The sequence below is a fragment of the Drosophila innubila genome, chromosome X, assembly GCF_004354385.1.
Source record: "Drosophila innubila isolate TH190305 chromosome X, UK_Dinn_1.0, whole genome shotgun sequence".
Lineage (NCBI taxonomy): Eukaryota > Metazoa > Arthropoda > Insecta > Diptera > Drosophilidae > Drosophila > Drosophila innubila.
The window spans coordinates 37,212,996-37,238,416 of NC_047626.1; the positions used below are offsets into that span (position 1 = coordinate 37,212,996).

Here is a 25,421-nt window from a genome sequence, read left to right on the forward strand (position 1 = left end):
TTTCAGATCCAATTGTAAAAACGTCATTACGTAAAAAACACATAAATAAACGCTTCTGTGATACAGCGTAGTCCACCCATCTGTCCGAAATGGTGATACAAATTTCCAACAGAATTTCTGTACAAAACATAGTCTTTTTTTCTCAGTGTGTTGCAATGTCAACTTGAGACATAGAGCGACCAGACTATGCTCTCTTTGAAGGCAAGTTGTGCACTGACTTAAATCGTAGGTTCTCAGCAGCAACCGACCCCGCATTTGGCATTCGTCAGCTCGTGTCTGTGTGAGCTATCGATACCGATTCGATAAACGTGCCCATCACTGATTTAATCATAGTATCCACTAGGCCTAAAAATAAAAAATCCTGTCAAACTTCATATGAAAAAACAGGAATTTTTATTTTCGTTCCTGGTAGATATTATGCTTAAAGAGGTTTTTTTTTCCGATTTAAGCATAGTATCCACCTGGCCAAAAAATAAAAATTCCTGTCAGACCTCAAATAAAAAACCTTTGGCAGGAATTTTTAGTTTTCTTTTTTGTTTCGTGTGTATCCAGCAACTTGAACGAAATGCACAAATCCATATCGATAATTGGCATATCGATAGCATGTGTGGACTAAAAAAACAGCTTACGAGTGTATTAGGAAAATATACTTGGCATTTAATCCTAATCGACTCATATGTCAATCATGGTGACACATGTTGCTGTACGGAAAAGAAAAAAACGTGATTTACATTATCGGCACGAGGAAAAGATAGCTGTAATAAAAGCAGTGGAAGCACGACCATGTCTTTGGAAAATCACAAATAAGAATCATTTTCATAATATATCTGTGAAAAGTGCACGGAAAAGTGTTGCTGGAGAAATAAATTAATAATAATTGGCGCCACCAACACAATCACTTCATCGTCAGAGTTCATTTGCTTTCATTTTAAATTTTAGTTGAGCTTCAAATTTGACGCTGTTTACAAGCAAAGCTGATGTGTCAGAGTGACCATGCACGTTTTAGGTGCATGGTCAAATCCATGCATGTCCTAGTAAATATTTTTTAAAATTAGCTGCTTGGTCACACTTTTTATTTTGCTGGAGACAGGTTTATATGTAAATTGTTAAAATTAGAAACATTAATTTAATTTTTTTTCGAATTGTCGAAAAGGTTAACCTTTTCCAGAAAAAGACTTAAGGACACTATATTGTTTATTACCCACATGCTCATTAACTAATTACCGTTATTTTCCATTTCCTCGAGATTGTCGGCATTGCGCGCAATATGCAATATCATGGCTGAGCCACGTACTCGCTCGGCCAGATCCTCGTACAAGAGGTCCACATAATCGTTAAGGTTACTAATGCATACATCTGCTGTTGGCGATGCCAGTGTTGTGACTCCACTACATCCCGACCCCAAGTTGCTACTGGACATCACCGTCACATTAGTGTGTTTTCGGGCAGAAGACCGCAATTGTGAATTGGACACTGCCGCCGATCTTAGACTATTTGTATACGTTTTGTCGGTAGAATCTACATATGGAAAATTAATATTGGTAGCAATAGGATTTATCGCACTCACCATTACTTGAATTATCTTTACGAGTCTTTAAATAAAATATTATTTGTTCAACGTCGTTTAACTGTGACTTATGTATAAGATCACATTTATCCACCACTTCGCGGGCCAGACATGCGGAATCTGTCTGGGCGTTTAGAGAGCGCAGACGTATGATTTTCTGGCAATGCTATAAAATAGAAATTTTTTAATTAAAAAAAGTTATAGTTTGTATTTTTATAATTGTATACTTATATATTTCGTAAGATTTTTATTCTGCAATAGACAATGAAAAAAGCGGAAAAGCCAATAGTCGGGACCCCGACTATGATATACCCGTTACACAAATTAACCACTAAGTTCTTATCAAAATTGTAAGACACAGCAATAACACTAAGCAACAAATATAAACTTTTTGGCTATTACACGAACCAAAGCCACTTTTTTTTTATAAAGATATGGGGCCTTATATGACGAAAAACATTTCTTTTTTTTTCTATAGTGAGATTTTTTCTTCGAATTTTTTAAAAATCCGGCTTTTTTACGTACCTTTTTTCAAAGATGCGCCCACATTTGTCATCATTACTCGAGAATGCCAAAACCGATATTACTTTTTCTGAAAGCTAATGAATATGTCTCTAATTCATTCATACAAGTCTAAGATTTAAACCAGTAGTTTAAGAGACATAAATTTTCAAATTTAGAAAATGTTGATTTTTTGTTTAGCTTTTTTTGTTTAAAATTCTAGGAGAAGTGGAAAAAAATTTATTACATGTTCTTTTTTATTTTATTTACATAGGTGCATTATTTACGCGTCGTTTAAGATATGACTTTATATTTTATATCTAGGGATGTTTCGTCGATTTTGATGACTTCCTTGTGGAGCGACATAACCTTTACTAAGAATTTTTTTGTGTTTTTGGAGATATCTTTACCAATCACACAGAATGTCAATGTGCTCTTTACTTACACATTTTGACCATATGACCATATGAAAACTTCTGCTGTTTCTTAAGATATATCATCCAATCTCGCAGGTTGTGTATTTGGTAATGTGTAAGAAAACAACAAATTGATATTCCGGAGATTGGTTAAGATATCTCAAAAAACACAAAAAAATTTTATACTTAAGGTCATGCCGCTCCACAAGAAAGTCTTTAAAATCGACTAGAACATCCCTAGATATAAAATATTATTATATCGCCGTCTCTCCATAGATTTAAATGAATTTTATCTTAAACGACGCGTAATTAATGCAGCTATGTAAAAAAAATTATTTTTATTTTCCTTGAAGTAAAGTAAAGCTTTTGAATATTGCTTTTGGCATTCTTGAGTAAAATGTCGACGCAACTCTAAAAAAAGTAAGAAAAAAAATCCAGATTTAAAAAATCTGGAATTGAAAAACTGTTGCTGCAGTTGCATATTGATAACAAAGAAAAATTTCGATAAGCATTTCATGTAGTTTGATAAAAATATATGAAGGGAGCAAAAAAGTAGCACAAAGTAGCAGTCTTTTATAATGATACATGCTCAGGTATCATGATACACAAAATTTGATATCATAATACGGTAATTGACCCACTCTAATGTGCGTGTCACAATTCGATTGAAATCATTTCAGCTAATTTAACTGGAACAGCTGCTCAAACAATTTGTATTAAAATTGCGAGAGCCTCGGTCACGAAGAATTTGCGACGGCATATGACACTGGTGTCCACAGTGGAGCTTCACATTTTTGTGGCTCCAAATTGTTGTCGCAAAGATTTTTACTTTCACATTGATTTACCATACGTGCTGTATATATTGCCAGTCGCGAATCTCATCCTTCGTGATGTTTTCGTCACTAGCGCGGACTGCCGTCCACCGTGATTTTATTTTGTTTTATTAACGGGTATTCAAATTTTTTCTTTTGACGCACGGATCTAACCTTTTTTTCCTCAATCATCGGATTGTTGGGCTCTCCAAACACGGTCGCTTCCAACTGGTAGTTAACAATCAAGGCTTTATCCGTGGGATGTGGTTCAATACAACCGCCCTTCCAACGTCTGCAAAAGATTGGATATATATATCTGTAGAATCAATTACAAGTTAACAGTTTTAAATTTTATTAAAGGAAGTCCCTCCTAAAACAATCACATGGTAACTGGCCGGATGCCAACACTGACCGTTTGACGGCACCCCGCTGTACCTCTTGACAAAAGCCGAAGCAGTTTTATTAAAAATGTCATTTGTGTGTTGAATTAACACGCTCTATTTTTGTGCCGGATGCCAACGCAAAAAGTAAATTGTTAGCAACCAATAATTTTTCATTTACTTTACAAAATGTCTACTAAAGTCAGTTGTCGGCATCCCATTTTTTTGTGAAAAATGGTGAAGTATCATCATTGATGTATGTTAAATGTACATATATTATTTTTATGTTGTTTTTACAAGTTGTCCCAACAGTGTTTTGATCTTATCCTAAAGAATCAAACCGGATTTGTGCGTCGATTTGTTACTATGGATGAAACTTGGGTATACCACTATGATCGAGCAATGCGACAACCCTCAGAGTGGACTGAAGATGTTTCGGCTCTGAAGCAACCAAGGTGGTCAAAATCATCGAAGAAAGTTATAGCTTCAGTCTTCTGGGATGCGAAGGGAATATTGTTTTTTGACGATGATCCAAAAAAAAAAAAAGATCTGGCTTAGCGAAGAAGAAAATCCTCTATCTTCAAGACAATGCTCCGGCCCACAAAGGTGCTTTGGCAATGGGAAAATTGTGTGACTTACGTTATGAATTGTTGGCACATCCACCCTTTTCACCAGATTTGGCACTCTCTGACTACCTCTTGTTCCCAAACATAAAAAAATTCCTACGTGGGGACCCGTTTTCATCAAATGACAAAGTGATATTTGCAGTAAATGAGTATTTTGAGGGCCTTCCAGAAAAACACTTCAGGGTAATCGAATTTTAAAATCGCTGGAAAAAATGTATTAAGCTCAGAGGAGATTACACTGAAGAATATATGTAGTTTAACCCATAAGTTAACACCCTGCATGTCAAAGTCCCAACAAAACAACAACAATACGATTACATAGGCAACCTTGTCAAAACAACAACATGGCCGCCAAACAATAACAACAATAAGGCTGACGAGACAGCAACAACAAACAGCGGCCAAACCAAAACAACAACTTAAGCAACTACCAAATCACGCGGGCACAGGTTGCGCAAGAAGCCGCGAGCGCTGACCAAACGTTATCAGCAGCCCACCGTGGGACCGGCGGATGCAACTGGACACCCTCGCTCAGCAACGTTCTGCAGGTGCGAACGGCAGAGGGTACAGAGACGAAGCCACGTGCGCGAGTGCGCACTCTTTAGGTCAGCGACCGTGGGACCAACAGATGCAAGACGACACCCGACCAAACCCAACTGTTAAGGAACGCAGCCCTAACAACAGCAGCGGTAACAACGAAAAATGGCAGCCCAAGACGACAGCAGCGGCAGCATAAACAGCGACGCCGGCAGAGCGTAGGTTAAGTGGATAATTATAAGACATAATTGTTTTAGTTCTAATTCAACCATCAATAAATACGAACGATTTTTTTTAAAGAGAAACAATAAGATTTCTTTATTTCTCACGAAAATTTAACGCAAGATAACGTTAAAGCAAGCAATTCTAATTGTGTCTCACTTTCATTTCGCTAAGTGCGAACAGTAAACGATAAAAAGAACATTAGCCATGAATTACACCAATAAAAATGTTTTTTTTTTTTTAAGGCAGCAAAAATTGTGAGATGTATTATATTTTTGCATTAAGATTGCTGATATACATTATTGTATTTGGCCACGGCACGCTACAAAGTCAAATCAAATGCTTCAAATCTCAGATGGGACAAAGCAAAAAAATTATTTGCATAATGTTCATAATTTATTATTTTTTATATTTTCTTAAATTAAACTTAAGATCAGAGCTCGCAAGAAGTGGTCCCTTTTTGCGAACTGTAAACAAAAGACCTGTCATCCGCGGGCACGATTGAAAAGAGAATCAAAAAGACACTCCAAGTTCGTTCTTTCGCAACGCGCTCGTTGCTCAACCACCGAGAGATATTGTCGCTCTCTTTGTGATTTCGTTTAGAGTTTGGGAATGGCGGGAAGAGGGAATTCTGGCTTTTTAGACCCCGTGCTTAAAAAAAGTACAGGGGTCTATTAGGTTTGTTTTAAAGAATATGTGCATAACAGGCAGAAGGGGGCGTGGCAGACCCCATAAGGTATATATATTCTTGATCAGCATCAATAGCCGAGTCGATATGACAATGTCCGTCTGTCCTGACGTCTGTATGGACACCTAGATCTCAGAGACGATAAGAGCTACAGACACCAAACTTCGTATGTAGGTTCCTGTATCTTGCAAGCAGATCAAGTTTGCTTCAAAATTTGGACACGCCTCCTTTACCGCCCAAAAATCAACTAAGAAATTTTGATATCCATATTATAAGAGCAATTTAAAAGCTAGAGACACCAAACTTGGTATGTAGATTCCTCTATATTGCATGCAGATAAAGTTTGTTTTAGAATTTGGCCACGCCCCTTTACCGCCTAAAAATCGACTTAGATATTTTGATATCCATATTATAAGAGCAATTTAAAAGCTAGAGACACCAAACTTGGTATTTAGGCTCCATTATATTGCAAGCAGATAAAGTTTGTTATAGAATTTGGCCACGCCCCCTTTACCGCCTAAAAATCGACTTAGAAATTTCACATCCAAATTATAAGAACAATCTAAAAGTTTGAGATTCCAGATTTTGGTAAGACGAAGCGGTAAGTGTTTTAGATGTTTGCTGAAAAGTTCATTCCGATCAGACAGTAAATAGGGAAGATATTCAAATATTAAATTTTACTGTTTGATTTGATAGGCTTTTGTGGCGTAGTGTGCTAAGAGGCGGAAAGTCAGACAATGTTCGTTGGTAATTGAGTAATAAAAGAAAATATTGCAAGTGTGGCTCAAAATGTTAAGCCTCTGTCATTTAAAATTTTTTGGAGTTTTGTTGCGGGTTTGATTCCCGCCGGGGACAACTTATTTTCAGCTGATTTTTTTGCTATTTCTTAATTTTTTTAAAATTATTAAATTTCAAAATTTTTTTAAAATTTATTATTCATGAATAATTGAATTGAATGAATAATTTAAATAAAATGATTAAGCATGTATTCAATATAATATGTCGATATAAATATTATATTGAATACATGTTTAATCATTTTATTTAAATTATTTTATATTGACATTTATATAAATGTTATGTTAAATTTTTATGTAAATTTAATGTTTTATAAATTTACTATGAAAATTTATGTTTCTAATAAATTTATCTGGTAACTTTATTTGATTCAAATATATTATTTAATTAAATTTTGAGCTTTAATTATGTTACTATATGAATTAAGTTTTGGTTAGTATATTTATTACAACATTTTGCATGTTGAACAGGTACTTATAATTTAATCTCAGTTAAGGATTTACATTCATGTAGGCTTATATATAAGAATTTAAGTTTATCTTAAATATTATTTAATTTTTAGAAGTGGCTGCTTTTGGGATAGTAAGTACGGGGTCTCCTACAGTCGAGTATGCTCGACTGTAGCACCGGCCGACTAGTTAAGAAATGTATTTGGCTATTTTCGACTTTTTTCAATGCTTCCAACGGTTACATAAAAGTATAAAAAACTAGCAGCTTTATTATTATTATTATTGATATTTGCAAATATCTCCACGAGTTTTGGCAAGACTATCATCTTTTTACCATAAGTCGGCGCTATCGTAACAATCCTTTCGAAATGACAAAAGATTTTAATACCCCTGCTTGCTTTGCTTGTCTATTGCCGGCTCGCAGTGTGATACCCCGTGCCCAGGCACTCTGAAGCCTACGGGACCAGTATAAATGCATATTCTATCAATTTGCTCAAGATATCTCAAGGAACAAAAAAGGTTTTTTAACTCATACTTAATTTTTTAACCTATATACAAAGTTTGAGTTCCTAGGTCTTAAAGTCTGTGAGGTCGGACAGAACATAGCTAGATCAATTCGGCTGTTTATCCTGATCAAGAATATGTATACTTCTGCCTGTTACATACATTCTGTCAAACATATTATTCCCTTTTTTGCCCATTTGGAATGGGCAAAGAGTAAAGTATTTTTGTTGGTAGAAAAAGTTGACAGCACTGTTCGTGTGTCTCTCTTGCGAACAGCAAAAAAACAAAAACACAAGAGAAACAAAAATAAGTGTTCTGCTCAGAGATTGAGTGCGTCCGCTGAGTTTTTTTTGTCCTTTTAGTGAGCAGAAAGCACAGAAAAATTTGGTTGAGCATATTTTTGGAGCTCTGCTTAAGATTTGACTATATTTTGCATTTTGTTGTTGTTTTCCACACTTGTTTGCGTTGTTTTTGCTTTTGTTAGTCATGCGTTTTGCTATTGTGATTGCAGAGTACGCTGGACAACAAAAATTCTGTTCGCAAGGTGTCAACTCCATTTTAAAACAAGGTGTTAAGATTAGAAAAAAAAAGTTCACAATCGATTTTGCTGACCACTCCTCAGAACTAAAAGACAGAGTATCCAGATCCGGGGGTTTGTCGGTTTCCAACAGTGTACGTGTATCAACTGATTTTCACTCGTCTGCCAGTAAAAACATAGAAATATTCCATCTCTTTACAGCCCATGAAATAAATGGCCGCTATTCTTTTGAAAACAAGCAAAGATGTTGAAGTTGTTCAACGAGGACGAAATTGCTATAATCTAACATAAGATACAACTGATACAATCTGTGGGCCCAAATTATAAAAATAGTTAATTTTTAATAATAAAATAAAATATTCCACACATTTTTTTTGGTCTCTGAATATTGATCTTCCTTGAATATCCTACATTTTTCACTCCCTATGCGTCCTCAATATATTTTTATCAGCTGTGCGTTTTAAAAATTTACACAGAGCGCACAATTAACGCAACTGAATTACCATTCCACTTTCTTTTTCTAGGCCTTGGCATATTATTGAGCATTTTTCGTTAGCGTCTGACAAACTCTTTCTGAGTACTCGCCTATAAAAAAAAACCAAGAAAACCAAGCGCAGAAATGCAGCTAAAGCTAAAGGTGGCATTTTGAAGCTGATTTTCATGATGTTATTCGCATACAAAGATTTGCTTATAGTAAAACAATATTTTTAAAACAATTTCAAATTAAGAAAGCTAATTACTCGAGCCTTTGTTTACCCTGTGTCCATTAAAATGACAGAATGTATGTAACAGGCAGAAGGAGGCGTGGCAGACCCCCAAAGTATATATATTCTTGATCAGATTCATGAAAAAAGTTATGAAAAAGTTTTTTGTTTAACCAAACAGACAGATTATGTATTTGGTTTGGTATTATACGTTCTGACCAGATTTGGTTAAAATCGGTTGAATATATCATATAGCTGCCATTGGAACAATCGGTCGAAAAAAAAATATAAATTAATAAAAAAAAGCGAAAATTGGCATTGTGTACTGTGAGGAAAAGGGGTGAGCTTCTTTGTACATAAAAATTACTTTTTGCGCAGTGCCGAATGCCAATTTTCGCGAAATTTTACGTATTACAACATAATAAAATTTAACAGAAATCGTTAGAGCCGTTTTGTCAGAAATCGCCAAAATGTAAGCTTAAAAACATTATATCACCTGTAAAATGTTACCTGAATATTTTAGAATAAAAATAAGGTACGATTAAAAGCCCTCAAACACACCTTTCCAATGATATATAGAACATATTTGTAGCTTCTATGGTTTGGAAACTGTTGAGGTGTCAATTTTAGCGGGATTTAGCGTTTTCCCACTAAACTAGCAGGAAATTGAAAAAGTCGTAAAAACAAAGTTGATAAGAATTTTTAAAAAATAAATAATTTTACCAAAAAGCCCCAACGGCTCCACAAGCTGCGATCATACAAATTTTTCCCCTCCCACTTACACCCCCGTATCACACGACCCAGGTGAATTAGAAAAAGTTTTTTTGTAAGTTAGGACTTAACCTTTCGATCAATATATAACTGATCTGATCGGACAGTCGTGGCAAATTTTCCAACTTAGCTGTATATATAGTTAGTCGCATTTCGCACCCTTCGTGCTGATTTCGTCACTAACGCGAACTGCCGTCCGCAGTGATAAAAGTTGATTTTCGACCAATTGTTCCTATGGCAATTATATGATACATGGGACCAAAACAAACCAAATTTGGTCAGAATGTAAAAAAACAACTTAAATGCATAGTCTATTAGTTTGGATAAGATATTTCAAAAAACAAACAACTTTTTCATACTTAAACTTGATTTTCCACCAATCGGTCTTATGACAGCTTCATTCTGAACTTCATTCAGGATGGACAAAGCCAAGTTAAATGCATATTCTATCAGTTTAATTAAAATATCTCAAAAAACAAAAAAAATTTACATACTAAGACTTAGTTTTCGATTGAGCGTCTCTATTGCAGCTAAATGATATAGTAGACCGATTTTAACCAAATTTGGTCAGGATGTGTTCATAAATGATAATACGGTTTGAACAGCCCTCGGGATGCAGGACAGATTTGGGACACATACCACTTGAAAGGGTCACTACAATGTAGGATTACCACATGGGTCGCAATCCTGGCGCTCAGAAATAATAGACCAATGTGTGAACATGTATGCTCAAAATATATAAGAAATACACGCTAGTAACATACGTAAGATCATGTAACACAAGAATGCAAAGAAAGGAGTCAATTATTATAACAACAATAATCTATACAATGGGTAAAAAGGAGCCAAGTACACGTTAACTTTATGGTTAACCCATTTTAAATAATAGATTAAATAACATAGAAAAATAAGTTGGAAAGAGTCAAACATACTTTAACACCATGTCAACTATATTCTAATAATACATAAGATCACATAGATACGATGAGAAGAAGTAAGCCAAGAATATTGTCAACACTATATTGAACTCTGTATAATTAGTACATAAGATATCCTATAAAACCTCATACAAACCGAATAAACGATACAGTTCTTAAGCAAAAGCGTGTGTCTTTTACTTAGGGATTGGTAAGCGTGCTTACATACTAGTTCTGACGTTGTGACTAACATCGAGATAAAGTTCAAGTACAGATTTGAATGCAATGGTCATTCGAGCAATTTTGCTTAGTGACTGCCACTTCCAGTTGATACTTTAATCGGTATCACAGAAAACAAGTCCATAGATAGCACCTGTCGTACATCGTGGCGCAGCTAGGAAAATAAAAAACAAACAAACATAATTCTCCGGCGAACAACATGCGACTACAGCGTGGGACTGTACGAAAGGCAGCAGAGCAACAACAAGCGGCGCAGAAGACAGATCTGCGAAGGAATCAGCACTGAGCGACGCGGGAAAAGAGCGTCGTAGGATTCAGAGCTGAAAAAAGGCGGCGTGGGAATCCTGTCCCCAAAAATCTACGGCTTCAACTCTGAATACGATTCGACGTAACCACAGAGAACACGAGCAAGCGGTAAAGTGGTAATAAGTAAACCACAACGACGGAAAAGCAAAAAGGCGGCGCTGGAACCTGGCAACGATCGCTAAAGAAGGCGATGTGGGAGTTCTGCAACAAAAATCTGAAGCTCCACCTCTGAGTTCGGTTCGGCATAACCACAGAGAGCACGAGCAAGCGAAAAAAAGTAAACCACAACGGCGGAAAAAAAAAAAGAAACAAAAAAGGCGGCGCGGAAACCTGACAACGATCACTGAAGAAGGCGACGTGGGTATCCTGCAACAAAAATCTGAAGCTCCATCTCTGAGTTTGTTTCGGCGTAACTACAGAGAACACAAGCAAGCGGTTACAAGTGGTTATAAGCAATCACTAGAACAAGCAGCAACCAGATCCTTATAACATCTGGGAATTGTAGCTGAAAACACGGAGAGCAGCAAAACAACAAAAAACACCCAGATTCCTAAAACATCTGGGCGTTAAAAAAAAAAAACAAAAAAAAATTAAAAAATTTGAAGAAAAAATTTGAAAAGAGGTCAGAAGCACAAAAGCAGCCAAGGAAACGAGCCAGGAAAAGGATCCAAAGGAATAAGGAATTGCATACATTAATTGCAATTACCACTGGCGAAGCAAAAGAAAATCTTATTCGAGAGCTAAAGAAATTTGAAAGTCAAAAATATTTGAAAAAAAAAAAAATATATATATATATATTATTTTGGGTTTGGTTTATTTAAAAGAAAATTATTATTAATGGTTTATACACGGGACCAGCTGAACGCATTAGGGGCAAGTCAGTCTGCAATATATGCCCAGCTAAAACGCTGGGAAGCGGAATTGGACAAAGACGAGCAGCCTAGTCGTAATTGGGCGACAAAGGTTCAAGAACAGTTGGAGCTATTCTAAGCACAACATCAAATTTTAAAAGCACATGAATCGCTGTTGGCAGGCGAATATTTCGAAAAGGAACCGTACGAAAAAACTCAAGTTAATAAAAATAGAATAATGAATGAATTAAATAAAAAAAAACAATTAAGCAATCATTGCATGAGACAATGATAAACGACATAGAAGAAAATGAAATACGAGCAGAATAATTTTACCGAGCAGCTCGCACCTTACAAAGAACGATGAATCGTGCTGGAGAAAACCATAAACAGCACCAAAATGATTATGACGAAATCAAAGATTTCGATAGACTGACAGAGCTATTTAAGGAATTAAGAAAACATAGCCAAGCAACTAATTTGATACGTGATCAAAATGAAGATCTAAACGAAGAAAAAAGAGAAAAATACGATGGCTCACAGAGAACCGGCCGTCAGAACAAAGAATTAAGCTAAAACCCGTGGAAATACCGGCGTTTCTTGGAGATATAACGGCATGGTCAAGCTTTTCGGATACCTTTACTCAAATGGTAGACACGAATGGCGAGTTAGATATCAAGTCAAAATTCATACGACTAAAAAAACTGGTAAGAGGAGAAGCGGCGCAATTAATAAGGCACTTACACATCAGCACATCGACACAGCGTTAAGTATCCTAAAGAATAGATACGAAAATTCGAGAAAACTATTTTCAAGCCACTGGCACATTTTAGACCTGCCAAACATGAACAGTGAATCTGACAAGAGTGTTCAGAGCAAACAAACAGGAGTCTGCACGCAATAAAAGGAATGGAAATCCCAGTCAAGGATGCAGAGCCATTCAATGCTAGCATTCTTATCAGAGATTTGATGGGCAGGGTCTGCAGCAGTATGAAATTTCCTCTAATAAGACAAAGGAAATTCAGACGCTAGAGGATGTAATACAATTCCTGGAAAGACATTTACAAATGATCCAGGCATCAAGACCAAGGAGCTACAAAGAAAACCCAAAGATTATGAGTACGACGGTAGACAATGCATGCGAGTATTGTAAAATACCAGGTCACAACATACTAAACTGCAAAAAATTCAAAAAGATAGAGCCAGTAGAAAGGAAGGCTTTCGTCCAATCTGAACGTATATGTTTCAGATGCATAAACCACAAATTCACATTTTATCAGCCGTGCCAAGAGACCTGTGAGAAATGCAATGAAAACCATCACGAATTACTGCATTTTGTAGATAAAACTAAAACGGCAATGACGACTAGATCAGCAAACACTACATTACAGTCAAACACAGGAGAATGGATCAACCTTCGGGCACTATTGGATCGCAAATCACAGTTATTACCGAGGAAGCAGCGCAAACACTTAATTTAACAAAACGAAAAAGGCTAACAGAAATATATGGACTTGGAGAAAATCTAGTTGGAGTATCTAAAGCAATCGTGAAATTGAGAATTCGTCCAAGGTTTCCAAGCAACGACAAATTTAAAGCCGACGCAGTAGTATTAACAAAAGTGGTACGCCCTCAGCCTCTACAATCTTTTGAATACAATAAAAAGCTTTGGACAAATGAAGTTCTGGCAGATCCCACATTCAATACGCGAAGTTCGATTGATATTCTAATTGGAGGGGATATTTTTACGGAAATTCTTACAAATGGTCTAAAACAAGAGGACAAGGTTATAGGACAACGCACAAAATTTGGATGGATCCAATCTGGAGCAGGGAAGATACCCGAAAATAAAAAAATTACAACCAGCAGTCAATGTAGGGAAGTTATTGAATATTGGAGAAGTTTCACAAACTTCCTCCGAAGATGAGAGCTGCATGAGTCTCCTTAAAGACACAACAAAAAATGATTCAAATATCAGACTCATACTGAAGATACCGGTGGTTGAAGATAAAGAGAAGAGGTCGCTTCAAGACCATAATCTTACACGTCCATATAGCGAAAATAAGAAAGAATGTCCCGTCAACAATCATATAAAAGAATATAAAGTCGACAATTACACGAAAAAAGTAAGAAAAATGGCAGATGATATAATTATTCGTTCAAAGTTACCAATAATATTTAAAGATCGGAGTTTTTTTCCGCCGGCAAGTTCCCAATATGGAAGAAATTGGGAAGCTGAACTAAAACCAGAAAAGCATCAATTAAAAATAATAACTAATGAAAGCACACTGCGCCTATTATATCCAATGAACTACACCGATGAATCTAATGACTTTCTGACTTCAAGACACTTGGTAATCGGGAGACCAACGTTAACGACTTTCAAGAGGATCAGAGAGTTTCATGAAAAGAACTTTGGAAATTAATATCAAAAATAAGAATAAGCTTTTGGCCAAAATGGAAAAACAGATACCTGATCACAGTGCCTACAAAACGGCCACTCATACTAATTGAAGAATGTCGCCTAGGGATATATGGAAAAATCTGTCAATTGAAAACAAATAGAAAAAATAATAAAACAGACTTCAAAAACGAATCAAGTACATTAGTTACTATATTAAGCTGTCTACTTATTCTTACCTTAACGAATAACGTCGCCAGCCTTAAGGAAAAAGAGCTGGAGCAAGTGTAATTGACACCCATCGTCAAGGACGCAATGATATATCTAGGTGTTTAAGAAAAACTGGACACAATTTCATCAAAATAGATCCTGATTATTCATTACAATTTGGAACCATACATATTAGAATTGAACAGAATAAATGGCTATAAGGAAATAGCAATTAACTGCAGAAATTTGGTTCAATTCGAAGGAGCATGCCACATGATGACTCAAGCCATGGCCTTTAGATGTGCGCAACTGAAAAACAACAGCGAATTACTGCTAAAAATAAAAAGAAAGAGACGAACACCCTTTGAATTTGTTGGATCAATACATCACATCCTATTTGGAACAATGGATGCAGACGACCGGACAATGTTAAAATCCAACATCCAAAATGTATTTGACAACCTACAAGATCTTCATAAAATGTACAAAGAACAAACGTCGATAATAGACTCGACAATCAATATATTAAAGAAAACTACGGACGACGTCAACAAGCAGTTCACAGCAAAACGAGATTCAAAGACTTCGCAACGATATAGCCGAAAAAATATATATAAACCAAATGGCATTATCTTACCAAATAATGTTGTCACAAATAATTCAACTAATAGAAAACTGCGAAAATATACAATCAGCAATCACAAACTTATTTATAGACCTGAATCATGGGAGAATCAATCCGCAGCTACTTAAACAGTCCCAACTGAAAAAGGAAATCAATTTCATTAAAGAAAGGCTACCAGCCAAACAAAGACTTCCAGGAGCATCGACAGGTACAGAGCTGAACGAAATATATAACTTAATGGAAGCTCAAGCCATGATAATGCATAATCGACTAGTAATGCCGAGATTTCGATATTCAACCAGGAATCTGCAACTGTCTACCGACTTCTCCCGATTCCAATCGTCAAACACAAAAGGACAGTCAGAGTTCAAATAAAGGCTGAATATCTAGTTTATAACTTCAACCAGGATATCTACACGCTGATATCAGAAACCCAGTTAGCGTCATGTAACCTGCAACCGATAACTCATGCGAAGTATCAACGTTAAAGCAAAGTCTGGACCCAGATTGAATTCCAACAAATTACAACGGAAGATATGTGGATACAACTACAACCCCGAAACACATGGCTATTTAAAATTTTCACTGAGCCAGTTCTGGAACGGACATGTGGAACTCTGCACAACAAAGTGAAACACATCGCAGGACAAGGCATTTTGCGACTAGGAGAAGGATGTACAGCCCGCCAAGAAAAACATCTACTAGCCGCATCTCAAGAAATTACAACAGAAGATGACGTGGAATATCTGGCAGCACCTTTAATTAAGTTAGCAAATAATGATGAATAAATGATAAAATTAAGATATTAATAGAAGAACAAAAACACGATAAATTCAAGCTAAGAAACATAGGATTTCACAATGTAACACACATCTTTAACACTGATAATCATTGGAATTATAGTAATAGGTACAATATATGTAATAAGAAAATGTAAAACAGATAAGCAAAAAATTAATATAGATTTCGGGTTACCAACGACAACTACTAATAATGGCCCCCCGCAAAATGTTCATAAATGAACATACGGTTTGAACAGTCCTCGGGTTGCGTGACAGATTTGGGACACAAACTACTTGAAAGGGTCACTACAATGTAGGATTACCACATGGGTCGCAATCCTGGCGCTCAGAAATAATAGACCAATGTGTGAACATGTGTGCTCAAAATAGATAAGAAATACACGCTAGTAACATACGTAAGATCATGTAACACAAGAATGCGAAAAAAGGAGTCAAATATATTACAACGCTAATCTATACAATAAGTAAAAAGGAGCCAAGTACACGTTAACTTTATGGTTAACCCATTTTAAATAATAGATTAAATAACATAGAAAAATAAGTTGGAAAGAGTCAAACATACTTTAACACCATGTCAACTATATCCTAATAAAACATAAGATCACATAGATACGATGAGAAGAAGTACGCCAAGAATATTGTCAACACTATATTGAAGTCTGTCTAATTAGTACAAAAGATATCCTATAAAACCTCATACAAACCGAATAAGTGGCACAGTTCTTAAACAAACGCGTGAGTGTTTTTACTTAGGGTTTGGCAAGCGTGCTTACATACATAGTTCTGAAGTTGCGACTAACATCGCGACAAAGTTCAAGTACAGATTTGCATGCAGGATGTATAATACCAGCCCAGATTCCCCTTTTATTAGTTTGGTTCTGATATCTCAACAAACAAAAAACTTGTTCATACTTAAACTTCATTTTCGATGTATCGTTCCTATGGCAGCTATATGATATAGTGATCCGACCCAAAAATAAAAACTCACTTGATCTGCCTATGGTATCCAGGAATCTACATACCAAGTTTAAAGTCTCTAGCTCTAATGGTTTCTGAGATCAACGCGTTCAAACAGACGGACATGGCTCTATCGATTTGGCTGTTGATCCTGATCAAGAATATATAAGTTAACGCGACTCGGTTTGACTCCAGCACAGACGCTGACTCAGCTCTGGGCCGGATGTCTTCACAATGCGCGAGGCGCAAGCTAAGCGTTTCTGCAGCCGCTATGAATTTTGCATTGCGTAACTTGATACATTAATAATTCTTTGTAGCTTGATAAGTAACTTTATGTCGTCTTCATTTTTAGTTCATAATTTGCATGCCTTGAGACAACATGTCCAAGTTATAATTAACTCATTCATAAGCTGCTCGAATCAGTTGTCTTAATGAATAATAAATATATTATATAAAATAGAAATATATTATATAAAAATAAAGAATAACCATTATTTACTTTATTGGCGACCAACGGTATTTAATCTCGCGCTCCGTCCCAATCGCATAGCCGCATAGAGGAATACAAAAAAAAAGAAAGAAAAATAAACTTTCTAGAAATGTGCTGTAAAAAAAAAAAAAAAACTTGACATAAAGTATCCAAAACAAATAAAAAGAAAAATCTGAACCTGTGCTTTGTGTTGCAGTACCAACGGTGCACACATAAGAAAGCAACTTAACAAAAGTATTCAAAACAGATAAAAAGGAAATCTGAACCTGTGTTTTGCGTTGTGACGGTATAGCGTAATTTACGTTAAGTGCAGTGCAGTGTGCCTGACCTACGCCAACTTGGTCGGTGCACGTGTGCTAAATTACACAAATTATTTTTTTATACACCGAAGCCGCTAGAGCTCTTTGGACAGCGGTGTGCCACCAGTGTAGCGCGCAAGATAATCTGGGCAGCGTTGGAAAACCTTTTTGTGCGTGACCGCAGCGAGGGAGGCAGCATCACCTGCAGATATTTTCTGATATAAGAATAGAAGCACCCTGTAATTCATAAGCCATGGAAGTGAGCTTTTCATCCACTCAAATTTTTAAGTACTGCGTGAAAAAATTAAAAAAAATAAAGAAAAAAAAGAAAGAAATTAAAAAAAAAAAATTAAATTAAATAATTTTCTATTTCGTGTTGTGCTATATGGTATATTAGTCGTTGTGTTATGCAAATCTAATTGGCCATTGACTGTTCTGGTATTTTGATAAATAATCTTTTTCTGTCATCTGTCATAATCTGATTCTGTAATTAGTGGTAATTTTCTTTAACTTATGAGAAGGGCATTCGAGAAATATAGGGATCCTAGTTTGAGCAAGTCTGACTCCGAGGACTCAGATAGCAACGATATTAGGGTGGACCCAGATCTAGAAGGCACTCAGAAAAAAAAACTAGTGCATTCAAACGGAGCAGATATGGATCCCCAGCAACTCAGGTTTTTAGTCGAGGCAGCCGTTTCAGCTGCCCTAGGGAGAACTTCAACCGGCAAATTGCCGAGTTGACAGAAAAGGTAACAGACCTGAAAGTCACAGCGCCTCCAGTCGAGGTTTTTGAAGAAATACAAATCGTTGAAAACGTCCGCAGCGACGAGCTTCAAGATGCGGTCAAGTGTCTAGCAGAGTTCTCGGGATCGCAAGAAACTTATGTTTCATGGCGACAAGCTGCAATGGCAACGTATAAAATATTTAGACGATATAATGGCAGCTCTCGCCATTATCAGGAGGTGATAATCCTCAGAAGCAAGATAAGGGGCTCGGCTGACGCAGTTATGTCTTCGTTTGCCACGATTTTAAACTTTGATGCTATCATCAACAGATTAGATTTCACTTATAGTGACAAGAGGCCGGTCCATGTCATAGAACAAGAAATGGGCACCCTCAGGCAGGGACAGCTTACCTTGCCTCAGAATTATGATGACGCCGAGAAAAAGCTCACCTTGCTCATTAACAAGGTCAACATGACATACGACATGGTACTAGCAAAGGGAATGTGCGAGAAGTTTAGGGGTGATGTCTTGCTCATATTTATCTCTGGCCTTAAGCGTAGGCTCTCTGCTGTTCAATCCGCTCGATCTCCCCTCTGCTTTAGCACTTGCACAAGAAATCGAGGCTAATCATGAAGGGTAAACCTTCGCAGCAAACTATGGCAGAAGTATTGAGGATAGGGCTCGGAAGCCTGACCAAAAGCCTCGATTCCAGCAACGACAAAAGGGCTCGGATGCAGTCAAAGCACAGCCTGCCGTTGCAAAAAACCCACATTACACGCGGCAACAAAAGTCCCGACAGCCCAAACAGACTAACCAGCGTAGTGGTAGGCAAAGCAACGGCAACAATGATCCGCAACCAAAGGACGTTGACCCTTCAATGTCTAGAGTTCTGATGCCATCGCAGGCGACAGCGTACGTCAACTCGGGTAACCCGGAGGCGTACAAGAGAACAAACACCTCCGACCGAGCAACGGGTCAGAGGCGCCAAAGGGTAAATCACACCACTCAGAGCCAAGAATGTGGATATGAGGAATACGCAGCGGCAGTAAGAAGTGCTGAGGCACAAATAGCTGACGACTTAGATGGGGATTCTGACGCTCTCAATTTTTTAGTCCACTCAGTCACTGATGAACGACCAGTTGATGTTGTCTGTTCCCTCTCAGTCGAATCACAAATGAAAATTCAGAACAAGCTCAAGAAGGCACAAGACACACTGAGAGCTAGGGAAAATTACTCTCGACAGAATAGGGTCTTTGAAGTTGGGGAAAAGGTGTTGGTGAACAAACCTACACCTTTGTGTAAAGAGCGAGCCGTGGAAGCTGACCTGGGAACCACAGTTCTCATTATGGGGAGGGTGGTCCTCAAGGACAACTTGAGGTAGAGCAAACAGTTTTTCATTTTTACGCATTTTTCTTTTATGTTAAACTAATAGGATATAAGATTTTACGCCACTTGGCACCTCATTTTAGATCAGTTTTGGTGATGGGACATGAATAAATTCAAACAATAGAGAGGTAGAAATAAACACTAGGGTACAGGATCAGATCAATCAACTTACCTGCACGGTAAACCAAATTTTGAAGGTCACAAAGGAAAGGCAAATCGATTCTGGCCATTTATACGAAACACTTTTGGACAGGAACAGAATGTTACTGATGAAATTGCAAAACATAATGCTCGCAATTACCCTCGCTAAAGCTAACATTGTTAGTCCAAACATCTTACACCACGCAGACTTAAAATTCGTTTGGTTTGAAGAGCCCACAGATAGTTCCATTGCCGACCGTTTCGTCCGTTAAGGCTCTACAATCCACAAACATGATATATTTTATAATCTCTTTTCCAAAAATTAAACACACCTGCAAGAAAATTACAGTCTACCCTGTCGCCCACGAAAGCCATATGCTGCTAGTGGAGAACAACATTACCGCCGAATGCCAGGCACGAATCTACGGGCTGGAGATCTGCACAGTCACCGCAAGAACGACATTTTGTCAACGATCAACGGCCAGCTCATGCGCTAAGGAACTTCATGCTGGCGGTATAGCCCATTGCGAAATTCAGCCAAGCAACCTAGACGCAATCACATGAGTAGATGACGGAATAGTCATCATCAACGATGCAGCGGCCTTGACTTGAGGGGGGAGTAGTTAACATAAGTTAACGCGACTCGGTTTGACTCTAGCACAAACGCTGACTAGCTTGATAAATAACTTTATGCCGTCTTCATTTTTAGTTCATAATTTGTGTGCCTTGAGACAACATGTCAACAACATTATTCATACGCTGCTCGAATCAGTTATGTCTGAATGAATAATAAATATATTATATAAAATAAAAATATATCATATAAAAATAAAGGATAACCATTATTTACTTAATTTATATACTTTGGGGGTTCTGCCACACCCCCTTCTGACTCAGGGTATACAAAAATCGATGCACTCTAATGTACATACATACAAACTATGTATGTGGTTAAAGGTTGAGGATGATGAAAAATCAATAAAAAAAAAAAAAAAAAAAAAAAAACAGTGCTAGGGGAAAATTTCTAAGTCAATAGCACAGGAAAATCGTATTTTAATGTCTGATATGAATTTACACATTGTGAGTGTAGACTTTGTTTTTCAACATTTTTATAATACTCACTTCTTAATAAATTTTGCATCATCATTTGATTGCATTTTTCTCGCTCTTAAATAAGTTTTGGTTTTTAGAATCAACAATGGAACTTTTACTATGTTGCACTGTTTTGTTGTTCTGATGGTTTGCGTTATATATGGATTTATTGTGGTAATGGTGCTGGCATATGTTCCGTTTGAGCCAGTGTAGTTATGTGTACCGCCGGCAACAGCATTTATTATGTAGTAAATATAATGAATAACGATTATGAGCAACACAAAGACAGATGTAACTTGGAAGATAAGCAGAAAAACAAGTTGCATTCGCGTTGACACTCAAAACCGATTATTACACATACAAGAGATGTGTCGTTTCGTTCACAATAACTTCGAATGAACGGAATGGTTAAGTGAACGAGCAAACTTTATCACTCATTCATGAACTATTTTCTATATTGGTGGTATTATTTAATGTGCGTCAAGTTAGCAACGGTTCGCCAGCAACGAAAAACGGATCTTGGCTCAAGAATTAAATGTTTTCGACATTAATCAATAAAGTAATGATGAAGAATTATAGAAAATTGATTTACTTATAGTTTTTAGCAATATTTTGGAAATTTCAGCCTTTGAATTGCGTGAAACAAGTAAAGAAAGAAAGTGAAAGAAATTAAATTTTCACCATTTCTTAAATATCTAAGCTCAGGGAGGATGGCCCCGAAAACCGATAATGCACGATTTAAGCCTACAATTTCACCTTTCTAATGAGACCAAAGTTATCAGAACGTTTTTGAGATATTTTGGAAAGAACGCAGCTACCAGAGTGAAAGGCTCATACAAAATGACCGCCAAAATATATGCCTGGTTCTCAAACCTTAATATATTTTCTCAGGAAGAGCAGCCCAAAAAGCGGCACATAGCAAATTAAAGCTACAAGTTTGGAGAAGCTTTTTCAATTTAATTTAAAGAAAGTTATCAGACAGTTTTTTAGAAAATTAATTTTTTGTAAATTAACCCCAAAAAGTTCATGAGCAAGTCCTATCGAACTGGTAGTTCCAACTAACTGAACTACTACGCAACAGAAAACTGGGTGATATGGCTCGGGTTATATGCGAATGGCTACAGCAGAAAGCTGACTGCTAAATAATTTCGATGCTAACTTTTTACATATATTTCAATTATTTAAGTCATGGTCCCAGATGCACGATATGTTGGAAGATAGGCCCCAATTTTACTGCCACGTTGGGGCCTTTCTTCCCACATAGCGTGCATCTGGGGCCGAGCGCTTAAACAAGTTAGCAACGATTTTTTAAGCGGTGCCACATTTTAATATTAATGTACAAGTTCTGCCACGTTGTTTTATGTATGTGATTTCAGCTAAAATGGGAAATATACTAAAATGCAAAATTTAATGTCGTAAAACAGTTGAAAATTATGAAATTCATAACTGGTTCCGACTCATGACCCAAGTTCCGTTTTTCGTTGCTGGCGAACCGTTGCTAACTTGACGCACATCCCAACTCTACTGAATAGATTCACTCGTTCATTTCAATGACCTGTTCATTTGAACTTTACAGAACGAAACGACCTAACTCTAGTATCCAGCCGCGAATATGATGAATGCTGTAAGTCCAATCAACAAAGCAAAGTGAGTAGTACCTTAATATATGTGTTTTTATTTATCTAGAGCAGTTCATCAAGCGCTGCGCTCAGCAGTATTAGCGAAAATGCTTCAGTGGAATTGAATGTCAACTCTGAAGAACATAGACGCATTTGGGTCGGAAATTTGGACGCGCGTATTACCGAGTAAGTTGTGAACTGTACGATTGAGCGTCGAAATCGACGAAATATGACTGAGATTGTGCTAATATACACATTGCATTTGACAACTATCGGTTTCAACTTCTCAAACTTATGCAAAAATGCGGCGCTATTGAAAAGTTTGACATGCTGTTTCACAAGGGCGGACCGATGGTCGGCCAGTCACGAGGATACGCTTTTGTCACATTCGCACAGAACAAGGGCGCCACAAACGCACTCACAAGGCTGGACGGAACTAATGTGGGCAGTCGGTCGATAGTTGTGCGTCTTGCCAAAAACATCAAATACGTAAGTAGATTCGATTATCGCTGAAGTTTAAAGTTGTGTACATGTATGTAGGGTTCAGCTTAAGCAAATCATCATAATACATATGCAAATATACGTTTATTCTCAGGATGATTTGCAACGGCCAAAGCCTCGAATTGAGATACCCGCACTAGGAAGCGGCAGACGTGAAGAAAAGATCAGTAAAAGTGAAGCGATTCGGGCCATCGAAGCTAAACTCAAGATTTTGGAGCGACAGACTGATGATAATCTGGAACTAAATACTACTGGACGCGAGTCTAACGTACCTTTTATACAACGCTATCAATTTAACAAGGATCGCGATGCCCTACAACGCTCCGGGGCGCATGGAAAATATAGTAAATCGAAATCATCTGCGCCATATCATCGACCAAATTCTAAACGACGCTGATTGAAATCACAGTGCATTTTTAAGTTTTTTTTTTTTTAATATATTTAGGTATAATGGACTCATTCGTAATAAATGTAACAAGCACTCTACTAGTTGCGTACTATTTGGGAGCATGTCTATATTTGCCACGCATGTGCTCGGGTAACGGCACTGTACCAGAGCACGAAACTTGACCGGGTATTTCACAGATGCAATGTCGTTCAGAACCGTACCCGAAGTTAGCCGGATTATCTTTGCTTTCCGCAAGACGCGCTTCAGCGTCTAGTTGCTCTCTGGAAATCATTAAATTAAAATCAGTTGAGTATTACCATATATTTATATGAGCATATACTCACCGCGTCTTGCCAACCACTTTGACCAAATGCTCGATGATCTCGTCTCGATTTCGACTATCAATGTCAATAAGTATATCTCGGCCGTCGTCAAAGTAACAGCGCACATAAGGTGACGGCGTCTTATTCTTAAGTGTAATGACCTGCACTTCCGGGTTCTGAAACTGTATTTGCGGTATGTTCCAGAACACAAAATCCCTAAAAATAAACACGCAGAGAACTTGTTAATTTAAATGTGATGATATGTGTATGTATGTTAATACTCTGTTTTACCTGGCTCCAGCATGATGGTTGCCGTATGTGTTGTAGTTAACACTGAAAATGCGTATCCTATCCTTTAAAACCAGCCGGCCTGCTTTTAAGTATTGCAGCGTGCGTCGGATGGGCTCTCGTCCCTTCATAAACGGCATTTTGTAGGTTTTAAGGCTCAATTTATGTCGAAAATCGTTTGAAATATTAATTTAATAATATTGGCACTTGTGTAACGAATGAAGAATTAAGACAAAGGAATGAACTAATTCAGTCACTCATGAACTATATTGCGTTCGCCTTGCAGTTGGTCTGCTTAAATATAGTTAGGGTATTCCTGAAACAGATTCAGAATATATTTTATTTAGAATTTGATTTCATCGATCAGCTGTTCACAACCAGTCAATACAATAAGAAGTTTCTAGCCAAACTTAAGTTTAAGGAAAATCTGCTCACACATAAAGTATTAACGAAATGAGCTCTGAGGCAGATTCCGATTAGATTATGATTCACCTCACCGCGAGCAAAGCAAGCAAAGGTGGTCAAAATATTCATATACCTGATATTTTTTCAGGATATAAAACCGAATCGAATATTGGTATCAGTAAGGGTTTCTGTTATTGTTAACGAAAATCTTGGTTTATCGGTTTCGTAGCCGTTACTTTTATTTTTGGTTTCGGTTTCGAAATACCGGTATGAATTCGGTTTATAAAAAAAGCACACTTTGGTTTAAAATTTTTAAAAATATGTTTATTTGTAAGAGACACTCTTTATTTTTTAAAAACAAGATCTCTTTATGTGACTATGATTGAAATTAAAATAAAAATAAAATTTATGTTGAAAAACAATGATTACACCTTAGCAACATAATTGAATTTAATACTTGATTGAACCGATATTGACCGTTATATATGAATTGTTTACATTAGTTATTTCGGTAAGAATAATTTCGGCTTATCGGGTTTAGTATTAAAAAAAAGTTTTGCTTCGGTTAAATTAAATAAATTGAAAAATAATAAACACAAAAATTGACATTCTGCACTGCACAAAAAGTAATTTTTATGTACAAAGAAGCCCACCCTTTTTGCGCACAATGCAGAATGCCAATATTCGTGTTCTTTTGTATCTATTAATATAAAGCTGTTCGTCCTGTACATTCTTTTACTCACTCACTCATGTATCACTGTACAGGCCAAATGACACGAGATACAAGTTTAAAATTTTGGGACAGCAAAGTTATGACAATTTCATCGAGAGATAAGACGGCGTCTTGGAAAATTCGACCTGCAAGTGTGTCAAAATCGAAGCCAAGTTATTTTGATTTAGATATAGCAGCGTTTGGTCAGCCGGCGGGTTTAGTAGGTAGT

At 36.9% G+C, this 25,421-nt stretch overlaps 3 protein-coding genes across 6 annotated transcripts in view; 1 reads left to right on the top strand and 2 right to left on the bottom strand.

Annotated features, from left to right (window-relative positions):
* The window catches only part of LOC117794158 (kinesin-associated protein 3), a 76,764-nt gene extending 55,440 nt beyond the window's left edge, over positions 1–21,324 (bottom strand). For all 3 annotated transcript variants that reach the window (XM_034634669.1, XM_034634668.1, XM_034634670.1), the window contains exons 1-4: positions 20,987–21,324; positions 3,471–3,588; positions 1,568–1,733; positions 1,225–1,518 (exon numbers count right to left, since the gene is read on the bottom strand). In XM_034634669.1, coding sequence (XP_034490560.1) covers positions 1,225–1,518; positions 1,568–1,733; positions 3,471–3,588; positions 20,987–21,282 — 874 coding nt within the window. In that variant the 5' untranslated portion in view covers positions 21,283–21,324. The remainder of the gene's footprint in view (positions 1–1,224; positions 1,519–1,567; positions 1,734–3,470; positions 3,589–20,986) is intronic.
* Positions 21,325–22,528: 1,204 nt separating this feature from the next.
* LOC117793313 (probable RNA-binding protein 18) lies at positions 22,529–23,562 on the top strand. 2 transcript variants are annotated; one of them, XM_034633601.1, is made up of 4 exons: positions 22,529–22,580; positions 22,643–22,761; positions 22,851–23,064; positions 23,171–23,562. In XM_034633601.1, exons 1-4 carry the CDS (start codon positions 22,569–22,571, stop codon positions 23,471–23,473), a joined length of 648 nt encoding a protein of 215 aa, XP_034489492.1. In that variant the 5' UTR covers positions 22,529–22,568; the 3' UTR covers positions 23,474–23,562. The 2 variants fall into 2 exon arrangements, with proteins under 2 accessions (XP_034489492.1, XP_034489494.1); XM_034633603.1 differs by lacking the exon at positions 22,529–22,580 and having other exon boundaries at positions 22,637–22,761; positions 22,897–23,064.
* LOC117793314 (probable 28S ribosomal protein S25, mitochondrial) lies at positions 23,490–24,293 on the bottom strand. Its single transcript, XM_034633604.1, has 3 exons — positions 24,079–24,293; positions 23,809–24,003; positions 23,490–23,745 (listed from the first exon to the last, which is right to left on the bottom strand). The coding sequence occupies exons 1-3, from the start codon at positions 24,213–24,215 to the stop codon at positions 23,574–23,576; spliced, it is 504 nt and encodes a 167-aa protein (XP_034489495.1). The 5' UTR covers positions 24,216–24,293; the 3' UTR covers positions 23,490–23,573.
* Positions 24,294–25,421: the final 1,128 nt, after the last annotated feature.